This window comes from Grus americana, chromosome 2 (genome assembly GCF_028858705.1).
Source record: "Grus americana isolate bGruAme1 chromosome 2, bGruAme1.mat, whole genome shotgun sequence".
Classification (NCBI taxonomy): Eukaryota; Metazoa; Chordata; class Aves; order Gruiformes; family Gruidae; genus Grus; species Grus americana.
The window spans coordinates 161,747,911-161,761,729 of NC_072853.1; the positions used below are offsets into that span (position 1 = coordinate 161,747,911).

General features: G+C 43.6%; 1 protein-coding gene across 8 annotated transcripts in view; it reads left to right on the forward strand.

The window, feature by feature from the left end:
• Positions 1–13,819, forward strand: part of PRKAG2 (protein kinase AMP-activated non-catalytic subunit gamma 2) — a 224,251-nt gene that overhangs the window by 70,647 nt on the left and 139,785 nt on the right. For 7 of the 8 annotated variants that reach the window (XM_054818179.1, XM_054818182.1, XM_054818181.1 and 4 more), the window contains exon 3: positions 10,470–10,749. In XM_054818179.1, the coding sequence (XP_054674154.1) occupies positions 10,470–10,749 (280 nt within the window). Of the gene's footprint in view, positions 1–10,469; positions 10,828–13,819 lie in introns of those variants that run through there. The other variant, XM_054818188.1, reaches the window with a different exon arrangement.

Consider the following 13,819-nt stretch of genomic DNA (forward strand, 5'->3'; position numbering starts at 1 on the left):
CACTTACCATTTATGAAGCCCTTGTTTTTCCCCTTACTGGTCATGGGACTCTCTTTTGATGAGTGCTTCTCTTGGGGACAACAGGAAGAACATTTCAGTATTTCCCCCTTTTTGCAGATTCAGTAAATGCCAGGTTTTTTCCCCAGACTTGAGTCAAGTTCTGCTTATGGAAGTGCAATTAACTTTGAAATAACTGTGCAACTGGGGCTTAACATCTGAAATTGCTTTTCGAACTGACCTTTTTGATTGAGTGTATAAGACCCAGGGTTTTTTCTAACATCATACTTGGAGCTCTGTTCAACACATGCAACAAGGTGGTAAGAAACCAACTGGCAGTGCCCAGATTCTCGTAAAAAAGAGATCAACTAGCAAAATCCATTGCCACACATCTCATCCTAAATATCGTTTTCCTCAATGTGAAGAATGGGATCTTTGCTGTTAGTGAATGATGGCTAGCATCAGACTGCAGTATTGCGCTTAATTCTGACTAAACATTTGCCAGTGTGTTCCCAAGCTGCTGTTCACTTTCAAGTTTAAACTAAAAGAGGGTCGATTTAGATTAGATGTTAGAAGGAAATTCTTTACTGTGAGGGTGGTGAGGCACTGGCACAGGTTGCCCAGAGAGGCTGTGGATGCCCCCTCCCTGGAAGTGTTCAAGGCCAGGTTGGATGGGGCTTTGAGCAACCTGGTCTAGTGGAGGGTGTCCCTGCCCATGGCAGGGGGGTTGGAACTAGATGGTCTTTGAGATCCCTTCCAACCCAAACCATTCTGTGATTCTATGATTAAGTGAGATGGTTTGACTTTGTTCAAGTTTGAACTCACAGCATGATGTGTAATTTTTGTATATTAAAAGTCAGTATTTCATCAATAGGATGGCTTTTCCATTCACCCGTCATGTTGGAGACTGGCAATTCATCAGGGATGTCTCTCTTCCTGCATTTAACTCTTCTGTCGCCTGGGCTATAAATCAAGATAGAGAAGAGTAGTTCACAACCCGGCTTTCCAATCTGCCATTAATTTAATTCCTCTGTTCTTTGTGAAAGGCTTTTAGAAACAGAATTAACATTTTTCACAGAGATCCTCAGCACTTTACCATGCAAGTGTCTCTCAATCATTATCCTGTGACAACAATCCTCATTACACAGCTGGGAAACTCAAGTGCAGAATTATTTGTTCAGGTTCACATAGGAATTTTTTGGCAGCTGTGGGAATGTGACATACATTTCCTGAAGTTTAGCCTTAATCGCTTCTCATTAACATGGCTACTATTATAAATGATGTATTCTTCTTTCCTTTATGACTGATGGCAGGAAGGGGATAGGGATAATTTTCACCTTCCTCTGTTGAAGGTGGAGAATATAATGCTGTGAAGACTCCTGTGTAGAAGTTTTTGGCATGATGTGAAGGAGAAAGGGAGCTCTTGTGCCTCCAGAAATGGCTTCAATCCTTCTTGCAGAGAGACCTTAGATGATCATTAAATACAGCAGTATAGACAAGGATAACCGGGAGCTGAGAAGCAATTGGATACACTAGATTTCCCCAGTCTGGGAAAAGAAAGTGGAAAAGGGGCAGTTCACATGCCTGGAAAATCAGGAGTGATGTGGAGCATCATGCAGAAAATAATTCTGGTACATTGTGGCAGGGCAGCAGTCAGGGATGAGTGCTCCTCTGCACCCAAATGGCTCCATCAGTTTTAGAGGTCTTAACACCTTGAATGCTTATAGATCCTTCATCTAAAATATAGGTTAAAGGATAAGCTGTGGAAATTATAGGAAACCGATAGCCATTGCTTTCAGGTGAAAGTCCAGGATTGTGAATGATTAGAGAGAAGAAAATGACACCAGAAGACAATTGGCCATGGGGAGGCAGCTAGCAAATTACAGATAGAGGAGGAAAGAGGAGGAAGAAGAGAAGTTTGAAGAATAATATTGATCCATTCCTTTATGGAAATAATAGAGTTGTCATGAAAATGTAGAAGATAGCTTGGAAAAGAGTGTGCATTACAAGTTCTTTTCTCTGCATGGAGAAAAAGCTGGTGAGATATTTATCTTAGATGATAATGGTGACTGTTGTATTAATGACTGAAGTGTATTTAAAGCAGAAGATGCTAAAGCTAGACATTTTAAAATAAAATCCAAACAACTCTGATAAAACACCCTTGAATGAACTGGCATAGCTTTCTCTGACTAGCGCTGATTTTGAATAAATCTTGGAGCAGAGACAAAGTTCCAAAAGACTGCAAAAAAAGCAATTACCGTGTTAATATTTAAAATGTTTGCAATTAGGATAATTTACAGGTTTCTCAGTCAAACATTAGTCCTAGGCAAAACAATGAAATATCTAATATTGGATAGTTAATGATGCTATTATAATAGACTCATTTGGATTGGAAATAATGGTAAACAGTTCTTATCGAACAAATGTGGGGTTTTAAATGAATTATAAATTTGGTTGGAAAATGTCATAGCATCGATGTCTTGTATATAAAAAAGTAGCACAAGACATTTTGATGTAAGAAACTGGAATGATACTGAATAAACATGGAGCCTATTAAATGAATAAAAACCTGGGTGACAAAATAAATTGAGGCTCATCCGTGGAAAATTTTGTTTCTAGGCAGACAAAACATTCTGTTGCTATACTATATCATACTTTATCAGTGACTTGAAAGAAATACAGACTCATTACTGATACAATTTGTAATTTGTACAAAAGTAGGGGAAGAGAGCAGTAAATTCTGAGGAGGAATCTCTCCAGTGCAGAAGGACCTGAATCACTTAAAGCTCATTTTGCAAACAGACCGTCTCAATTTGGCCAAATTGTGATCGGTTACACCTAGGAGCAAATAATGCAGACTTTATTTTTGGGAAATCTTTCACAAAGCTCTGATTAGATTTTGAGACTAGCTGTAGATAATCAGCTGTACATGGATTGTGGATGTGACACGGTGGTTTGTGGATTAGTTTGCGTTGTGGATGTACAAACAAAGGAGTAGGGTGAAAAGTGGAAGGGTTCGTTACAACTTCATTTGGCACTGACTTGCAGTTCTGCTATCAGTAATGCAGGAAAGCGTTGATGAACCAGGATCAGAAAACATCCGAGGAGTGACTCCAATATTGAAGGACTCTGAGGAGCGCTTTGTCCTACTTCTGGTCCCAGCATTGGTTTTGTTTTGTCCAGTGACTCATGGGAACCGCACAAGCAACCCCTGGAACAACGAAGCGAAGTGAAAATATGCCATTTTTAAACCCCTCGTTCACTGGACAATAAATCTCCTTTTGATTATTTTTTTCCCAGTCTTTCAATGATCCATTTATTTATGAGCAGTGAACTGACCTCAGCCAGGAGGATGGGGAGCGTGTCCTGGATGGTGCCGCAGCCTCGGCACCGGGAACCTGCAGTAGATGCAGTGAGCCTCGGGGCAAGGGCCCGTGTGCCAACCGCTGCGCTGCTGTGTGCATGGCTCCTTCCCGTCTGCTCCTTTGGCATAAATGCAGTTAGGAAGCGGACCAAGAGCCAGCCCTGCTTTCACCTTTCCTCAAGCTTGCTTCTGCCTTTGCGCAGCCCTGCTCGCCACTGGAAACCGCACCCCAACCGTCTGTACGACAATGCAGGACTGTCAGAGCCTGCCAGAGCAGCCAGCCGCATCCTGTTGTATTTTAATTTGGGGAAGTGTCATTGTACTTTAGTTTTGGAAGGTGACATCTCTGATCCCGTAAAATACGTTGTCATCTCAATTGTTACTGCTCATGCAGAACCAAGGGAACTAATGGTGGTGAATGTGACCACATGGTGCCTGGGAGAGTAAGTCCTTCATTACCTTTCAGTCTAATGAAGTCAGCTCTTGTGTTTCTGTGAGCTCTTTTATTCCAGCAGAATGAGAGAATCATCCAATTAACTTTATCAAAGGGCTTTTTTTATTGAGATTCAGTGGAAGGGCAGGAAACAAGTGCAGACGTCTATCTGGTGTATCATCTCTAATTGTGTTTACTGTCCCTGTCAGGGATGGTGGGAGACGATTCTTTTTCTGTTATTCACCTTTCAAATATTTTTTTTAAGTGAAGAGGCAAAATAAAGGTCAAATAACTCACTGTTGTAAAAGCAAACAGAACTCAAATGCTCCATAAATGTCCTAACTATTTGGAGTTGGAGAAAAAAGGAATGGAGCTCAGGAGACTTTAATAGCTTTCACTTAAATTCAGAAGCATTTTGAAAGGCTGTTTAGCTTGAGCCCATTCGTATTCCAGACAGATTAGTTTTTCAGACTGCTCTGAAAAATGAATCTAAATTCACCAGAAACTGAACCAGAGCCAGAGATTTTTCAGGGAGGGCGTCCTCTGGGGAAAGCTGTGTGCCATAGAAAGGACCTGTTGCTGGAGCACCCTGGCAGGGGAGCAGAGGAGGTGGCTGTGAAGAGGTGCCGTGGCACGGACACGGGCAGTGCCTCGGTTTCCCCAGTTCCGACACAGCATCTGCCTGTTCGTGGTCAGGGTCTTCTCAGCAGAGCTCGTTCACTTTTCTGGGCATGTCGCTTTGGCAGGACACTTCTCTTCCCTGCAGTTAAGTCATCCTGAAATTCTAGGTTGGGAGCAGAAATGGCTTCTTAGAAGGACTTTATCTGGTAAAACAGAGGGATCATATTTTCAGTACAAAGCATGGGAAAGAAAATGACAAGAGTGGGAAAATTCCTGCCTGTGAGTGAGAAGAGGCAGGACTGAGATGGATGGCGTGTGGACGACGAGAGACTAGTTTGTGGTGAAGTATGAATAGTTTGGTCTCTTAGCACATTGCATTGGGGATTATCATATGGCAATGATTAAATGTACTACACTTTAATCTTTCCTGTAAAATAAGAGGAAGAATTGTGAGTCAGGTAAGAAAATAGTTGAAGGGAAAGATGGCAGGCTGGTATTGAGAGAACAACTGTTAGGTGGGGGACAGAACTGGTGGGATTTCCCCAAGCTCAGTCCTCAGACTGATCTTTGCTAGTACGACTGAGATGAAAAATAGAAGCATACTAACCCAATTTGTTGATGATGCAGAGAGAGGTGCTTTTTTCATCACAGGGATGAATCACAGACCTGGATGACCTTCAGGATGGATAATTCTTAACAGCACAAGATACAAGGTTGTTCGCTTGTGATATATGAACAGGAGCAGTAAATAAAAGAGGTCAAGGACCGTTCTCTTGGCCCGGAGATGAAGGGCTTGGGCACAGTCCTGTTGCAGAGCCAAACTCTTTCACACACTAGAGCAGCGTGGCCACGTACAACCTGGGACTGTCCCTGGCTTGTGCTCTCCCTGAGCCCAGGCGGGTCCTGGGGAGTGCTCACGGCACAGCCTAAATCCCCATCAGATGGTGAGTGAGCAGGGAAGCCGTACGGACTGCTGCTCCGTGGTTTGAGCCTGTGTCCAGCTGTTTCATTCACTGGCATGGGTAGAGTGGTAGTGGTTTATGTTGGGATTTTGTCATCTAGGAGTTTATCTGTTGAAAATGAAGTTGTGGGTCTGTTGGTCCATCACAAGATGGCTCTGAGCCATTAATGTGTGTAGCTGGGAGAAAGGAAGAAGAAATTAGGAAGAGAGAAAGATCCCCATGTCCACATGAAATGACAAGGGGAGCTGTGAGGATGCTATTTCTTGATTTGAAATCTCCTACAGCTGCCCAGCTCAGGGCAAGTGCCAAGATATAACTTTACATTCCATTCCAAAAATTCAAAGTAAATCTGCTAGATGCCAAGCACTGTAAGGCATGTCTGATTTTGTTGCTTTATTTTCAACAGCGGCCAGTTCTGGATGTATTTTAGGAGCCTGCCTAAGATCATTTGGTGTGTGCAACAGAGCAAAGTCTCTCCCTGGTCCCCAGCTGAGGATCCTTTTGTGCTCTGAAGCATGAAAACTGATAGCGTCTTGCAGCGTTTTAGGATATATTTACTCAGTGCTATGTAAGGTAACCGGTTTAGCCTTGAACAAGTGAAGTCAGTCGCTAGAAACAGCACATCTGATGTAGCACAGGGCTCTGCTCGGTTGCTTAACCTCACTGAGAGCACATTGCCGTAGGCTGAGGGTAGGGTTGCACTGGCACTGTTAGTGAGCTGCTAATTTAGTCCTGTTCCTCTGCAGACATACGGTCAGGAGCTGAGATTTCTCTCCAGCATAACCAGTTTTAAGGCTTAGGGAGTCCAAGCTTAGGCACAGAGCTCAAAGATCTCATATATGCTCTGCACAAAGCCAACCCCGAGAATGTTTTGCTGTTGGTTGGTGGTGGTGTTTAGTTTTTTGATTAGGTGAACAGTCTTCATACTTAGAGGAAATTTTTAATTCGTTTGACTAGACTTTGTTTCTGCATTGATTTGTATTGCACTTTCATTGTGTGTTTGGACTTCTTATCTCCAAAAGGCCAATTATCCGGTCAGGGTCAAATGAACCATATCACCGTCTGCATTTCTTAGGTGTGTTTCATATTTCTGCCCATTCTTACTTCACTGCTTTTCCTTGACTAACACAAACTGATGTACAAGGGTTCTTAATGTGAAAAACCAGGGTGCAATGCCTTTTTTTTGCTGCTACAGCTCAGCTGGAGGAGTAGTTATCTTTCCAAAGCGCATGTGGGAGTTTTGTGCCCACCTGCCTGTCATAGCTTCAGGAAATGAGTCCAAAAAGCCTGAAGAACAGGCCGATGATCCATCTAGCTGTGTAACCTGCCTCTAGCACCGCTGCAGGAGTCGTCACACCGAGTCTGCATAGGGTGGTTGGGTTTATTGCACAGCAGAGATTCTTCCGCGTTCCCAGCTGAAGCATGAAAATTAACATTGCCTTGTGACTTGTATATATGCTCTGAAAACATTTGTTGCTGCTGATTTTACTCATAGAAGCGCCTAATCATCTTTTAAAGCTCGCAGTCCATTAGGATCAAATAATATTCTAAGAAAGCAATCCTGTTGTAATTCCCAAAGCGAAATCACAGGTATTTATTCGCTTTGATGGTGGGTGTAGCCTGTGTATAATTAACATGTGTAGCGGCTAGGGAAGAATTTGATGTAGTAATTTCCTTTAATTGAGTAGCATGTACATGTGTATTCAGCAGCGTGCCCCTGGTACTCCAACAATTAGCTAATTCACCTGCCTGGCATGAAGGAAAGCAAGCAACCGGTTGTGACTGCAATAAATAAAAACATCCCGCTGCTTCTGCTCAAAATTTGAGAACAATTTGCTTTCATGTCTGACTTGTGCATACAAGGGAATACTGATGTTATATGCCAAACTGTTGCTTGACATCTTACATTTCTAGAATTGCTTTAGCACATGAGGATCCCATAATCCTTTAAAAGTGTCTCCTATTTGTGTGTCGTTATAACCAACCAACCATGCGGAAAAGATAACATGAGATATTAACGGTGGCACCAGAATGACGTTGTCCTCTTAGCTTTACAAATGTCATGGCTTGTCACTTTAGGAAAAATTATAGTGAAATTACCATCCTCAAACAGTCCTAAATTATAGTAGTAGTGGCAGATTTGTATTATGATTAAAATGAACTTGAAAATATTCTTACTCCCTACTTGCAGGCAGCAGGTTTGGCAACAGACTTCTTTAAATCACGATGCAAAAGGAGGTGCCGTTGCGCCACTTGGCTGTTTCCTGGACTATGTAGTTGTGAAAAGAACAACATATAAGTAGTCTCAGATGATTTACAGATGATATTTTAGTAAAGTTAATGAGCTTTTATGAAAAACCTACCACTTCGGTACTATTTTACCCATGATAAATGTGCAATTTGTTTATTAATTTACATACAGTGTGGTATTATTCCAGATCTCAGTCAAGGGATTGTGCCTTTTTATTCTTGATAAATACTCACCAGCCGATGGTCTGTGTGCCAGAGAGGACTTAGAGTGGGAATAAAGGAGATATGGTCCTCATGGCAGAACAGATGTGTAATATGAAGTGAGTTCTCAAGGTTGCATATAGAATCTGTGACAGAGCTGGGAGGTAAAAGCCTGAGGCTCAGACCACTGCATTAAGCATGAAACACTACTTTTTTCTTAGCTTATGGGTACTACCAAGAATCTGTTGTTGCGTTTGGTACCCATTGCTTCAGTTAGAACTCATAGAATCATAGAATCACAGAATGGTTTGGGTTGGAAGGGACCTCAAAGACCATCTAGTTCCAAGCCCCTGCCATGGGCAGGGACACCCCCCACTAGACCACATTGCCCAAAGCCCCATCCAAACTGGCCTTGAACACTTCCAGGGATGGGGCAGCCACAGCTTCTCTGGGCAACCTGTGCCAGTGCCTCACCACTCTAACAGTAAAGAATTTCTTTCTAACATCTAATCTAAATCGACCCTCCTTCAGCTTAAACCCATTACCCCTTGTCCTATCACTACACTCCCTGATAAACAGTCCCTCTCCAGCTTTCCTGTAGGCCCCTCTAGGTACCAGAAGGCTGCTCTAAGGTCTCCCTGGAGCCTTCTCTTCTCCAGGCTGAACAACCCCAACTCTCTCAGCCTGTCCTCACAGGAGAGGTGCTCCAGCCCTCTGATCAGCTTCGTGGCCTTCTCTGGACTCTCTCCAACAGCTCCATGTCTCTCTTGTACTGGGGCCCCAAACTGATTTATCTTTTCCAAAAAATCCCCTTGAGGGCAACTGCTCCACTAATTCATCTGCAAAAGGATGTGTATACTTTTGAGATATTTTGTCCACGCTGTCAAAACTCAGCGTGCAGGTATAAAAAGCTGTTGTGTCTCTTGCCAGACATCTCCATGCTGCACAGAGGAGCACAGAGCAGAATTCATCAGCTGTCCAGGGCTCTGCCGGCGCATCTCTGTGCCCCTCCTAGTGACCAAGCTATTTGTGTCCATCTACCAGACCAACTGCCGCTTGCCTTTTGGGTTAGAAACCTTCCGAAACAAGGGACCGCGCTCTCTGCAGGCCCTTCTGCAATTCCCACAGAGCAGGACGGATTCTGGCTCTGTCCCGTCCTGAGTGGAAAGAGGAGCTAGTCTGAAGTGCACGTGCAGGAGACAGAAAGGGTTATGAGAAGTGGGATCCTGCGTTGCAGAGGGAGCAACTATTTGGCCGTCGTGCTGTTTGTGCGTATTTCTACAAGTGTTTTGGAGCTGTAGCTAAATATTATTTCACAAAGGGCGTTAATTGCATATATGTTTTAAACTCAGCTGACAATTTTTAGCTGGGTTCATATACACAAGCTTTACTGACCTGAAAGAGGTTGTATGTACCTACAAGGCTTTGTTTTATCTCTTCTTTCATGTAAGTCATTCCTGTAAAAGATATTCTTTTTCTCTGCAATGACTTCCATGACAACAAAACCCGTGCCTAACTAGAATGACACATCAGGTGTACCTGGCATCTTCGCAGGTAGAAGTTGCTGTCTGCTCCGTACCTCCCCGTTTGCTTTGTGTAATTGGGAAGAGAGGAGCAGGCATGTGTAAAGGGCTTGAAGCTCAGGAGCACGCCATGCCCATGGGCACATACGCCGTGCCCTTTGCTTATGTGTTCCCTGGAGACCTGAAAACCACCACTGCCTTTTGCCAGGAACAGAGCCCTTCATTCAGAAGAAATGCCCCCAGCTAAAATAGCAGCCTCATGCCCACAGAAGTACCTTGTGCATCCAGAAGAAAATAAACTCTATGTATAGCCCAGGCAGAGGCTTTGGGACAGCTTCTGTTAATTGTATGTGAGGAGAATTTAATCTTTGCTCCTTTTTTCTGTTCGTTTATCTGGATTTTTATCCCTCCTTGCTGGGCGAGCCATCAAAGTGCAGTGCTGTGTTGTGCACAGATATCACGCTAGCTGGAAAGCCAGCACAGGTCCCAAAAGAGATACAGCTGTTAGAAAGGTTATACCCAAGCTTGAAGCCAGAGTAATTAGCAGAAATTCGCCGCTCTTATCCGATTCCTTTATTTTGGGACTGGAGTTGCAATCCCACAGCTGTGGCTGTGGCTGGCATTGTAGAGGCTTGTCAGGCACTTGGGAACTTGTGCACTGTCCTGTGTCGCATCGTGCGATGGAGATTTAAGTACCGTAGATGGGTGCTTAAATTTGGGAGGAAGACTTTGGCATGCTAAATTCATTCATTGCCCTAAATAAATTAATTGCCAGTCACCTTTCAGTTGTCCGGAGAATGAAGAGGGATGTGTGGCAAATAAAACCAGTAAAGAAAATCCTGTATTTATGTGTAATAATAAAATGTATGTACATAGGTTGAAATTCTTGTGAAATTCACGGTGTGTTTAGAAGCAAGGGGCAGCACGGAGCCCAGAGAGGTGGCACACGCATCTGCCTGTCAGTGCGGGCAGCGCTGGGGAAGGTGAGCTCTCGCTAATCCACCACCCGAATAAACAGGAGTTGGCTGTGCTGTGACAAGTTCAGAGATCCTGATGGCCCAAGCTGAACTGAATTAATGGTGATTTTTCTTTTTTCTTCCTTTTTCTCTCCTTCTCAGGTAGAAGAAAGCTACTCTGGTGGCAGCCCTTCAAAAGGCCTTTTCTCAAAAGGACTCCAGAACCGACCTTCCAGTCCCGTTTCTGCCCCTGTGAGATCCAAACATAGCCCTGGCTCACCCAAAACAGTGTTCCCCTTCCCCTACCAGGAGTCTCCCCCACGCTCCCCACGCCGAATGAGCTTCAGTGGGATCTTCAGGTCCTCCTCCAAAGAGTCCTCCCCCAATTCTAACCCGTCTACCTCTCCTGGGGGCATCAAGTTTTTCTCCAGATCAAGAAAAAGTAAGAAATTGCTCATGTTATTTCAGGAAGATACACGGTACCTCTGGGCTTGGCCCATTCTTTACCTGCGGTAGTGAAGTAAGTGCAGATGAGGCATGTGCTAATTGTTCGTTATCTCTTTCACTGACCATGTGTTTTGGGTTTCTGACATGCTGGCCGTTAGGGTGTGACCTCTGCAGGGCCATGGTCACCTATACAGGGCTGAGGAGGGAAATCACGCTCCAAAGCTTTGCTTAGAAATCCCACGTCCACGTTAGCGGTAGCTTTCTGGGTGGTTTCACCAAGGTTGGTTGGATGTCGTGGGGTTTGTGGTGGAGGTGGGCACAGAGAGGATGTCATCTCGGAAGCTGAGGGAGACTTGCTTTTGTAGACTCCATAGAGCATTTCAGCTGGCTTTTTTAATTGATGTTTCTTTGCCCTGTTGTAGGAAGGGAAAGAGACCTTTACTGGATAGAAGTAAATGATATGTATTCCCAATCAAATGACCATTAAGGGACTGTTTGTGCTCCTCCAAGAGAATATGAAAGGCATCGTAGACCTGAGAGCACTTTTCTGCTTTATATCTGGCACAAATTTTACCTCTTCAGCAGCCCATGGGTTAACACACAATTAAGACTCAGAAATGAGCAGGATTGAGAAAAGGATTTAATTTTAAAACTTTCTTGCTGAATAAAGGCTCCCAGTGCTGGTCTACAAACCAAACTTGGTGTACCCAAGGGGTTGGTGGCTATAGGAAGGGGACAGTTACAGGGGAAATGTACAGAGGGATAATATCTTGGAGGTGCTGGATTGTCAGACCACAGCATGTTTTCCTTCTGTGAACAGAAGAAATAACTCAGTGATAAATTGTTAAATCTTCTGTGACAATGTAGGTACAGAATCAGTGATGCATATACCTACATTTGCCTATATGTTTCCTGCAATGTATTGATAGCTTTCAATGACTCTTAAATAGTATAGAGGGATCTTCTTGGGTTTTTTTTCTTCAGAATTTGCCTTAAGAATGTTGATTTTAATCAGAACAAGTAATTTCATAGTGACTTTTGTGCACAAGAACACAGCTATAAAAACCCATATAGGATTTTTCTTTATCAGAAGTTTTGCTGCAGCTTAATTGAAATGGCATCTCTTCCAGTCCTTGCTTCTCTCTAAAACATCTTCAAGAGACTGAAAGTAGGAGAGTCACTGTTTCTGAAGGACTCCAAGTAGCCTCCAAGCATTGTTTGTATTCAAGGACATTTGTTCTCCTCTGCTTAAAGTTCAAGTATGCTTTTTATGCTCCCCTCTTTTTCAAGCCTCACAATAAAGTCCCTTTAGGTCCATAGGTTTAAATATTGCATAGGCAATACGCAGCTGATTGAGTACGCGGAGAAGGGCTTGCTGCTGCATGAATAACAGCAATATACACTGCATAGCAAAGCCATCTCATGACTTTTTAAGCAAGTTATCCAAGCAAATAGCACTGTTTAAGTCCTAGGTAGGTGCAACAGAATATTAAATAAAGGAATCTTCCAGCAGTCAGCAAAATCCTTTTGATAAGGTCACATCACTGTCGCAGGAACAGGTTTGGAATGGGGCCATGCTATTTTTGAGCTAACAGAAGATACCCATGACCCTGCTGCTCCAGAGGGGGTTGCAGGAATTGTGCTGGGCTTGGGTGTTCGTGGTCTTTTTTTTTTTTTTTTCAGGCAGGAGGGACAGCCTCTTGGAAAGGGCATGATGGTTAAAATCAGTGTTTAAACTCATAACTCTTCCCATTCTGCAGCTTTTTGCAAAACAGAACATTTCTTACCAGGTGTTTTCTCCTTGTTTAGCTCTCTTACAGAGAAACTAATGCAGATACAAACCCTTCACTACCACGTTAAAGTAGATTTTATTCAGAATGTGCTAAACAGGGACTGGTAATGAATTACACTCTTAGAGTTTACTATATTTCATTAAATTTTATTGAATTTTATTTAACAAAACTTCTTCAGGACTTCAGGAAATGTATGGGTTAGCATTTCTGTTGGCTTATGTAATTCTTCACATGCCAAACTTTTGCATTTTGCTACTTTGCAAATAAAAAATAACCCTATGTATTACCAAACACTAAGTTAATTTGTCACATCCCACTCAAAACAAAGTCTCTGTGGCTTGAGTGACAAGACTTCTTAGAGACTCCTCAGACCAGATATCTCAGACCTTTGCACAGATGCTGTGCTGAAAAGCTCTGAGAAAAGCTAAACCAGCACGTTTCTGAAGGTGCATAAATGCTTCACTGCTCAAAATTGTTACAGGCTACGTGATTAAAATGCCATTTTCTCAAGCAGCTTGGGATACCTCCGTTAAAAGTGAACGCGACTTAGGTTGCTTTATGAGTTCTGAAACTGTGAGTGCATTGAAGTCAGATGGACTTGCTGTGCTTGCTTGCCTTTACAGCTGGCACTGGGTTCATACTATTCAAATGAAAATTAACTGTGCTGGGCAGAACTAGGAGGAGCATCACCAGCAGGTCAAGGGAGGTCTTCCTCTCCCTCTGCTCAGCATTGGTGAGACACATCTGCAGTGCTGGGTCTGGTTCTGGGCTCCCCAGTGCAAGAGAGACAGGGACATACTGGTCCAGTGAAGGGCTGCTGTGTCAGGGTCTGAGACACGCAGTGTGGGGGAAGAAGAAGGAGGAGAAACCCTTTTTGCTCTCTCCAGTTACCTGACGGGGCTATAGAGAAGGCAGTGCCGGGCATCTTGGGGATGCCCAGCGATAGGGCAGGAGGCAGCGAGGGCAACTCCAGGCAGGTGTAAGAAAAATGTTCTTGATGGAGGTGACATAGCATCGGAGCAGGGACCCAGAGGGGCTGTGAAACTGCTGCCTTTGCAGATTTTAAGAAGTTGACTGGGCAAAGCTCTGAGCACCCCATTTTAAAGTTGAAGCCCTGCTTTGAGGAGGGGTAGGACCACAGACCTCCAGAGGTCCCCCCAGCCTTGGCTTTTCTGGGAAACTCTGCAGTGGAGCCTTCCCTTTGGGTTTATAGCAAATCTGTATTTTATCCAGGCAATCTGCAATTAAGAAAAAGCACCAGGTAAAAGTTCA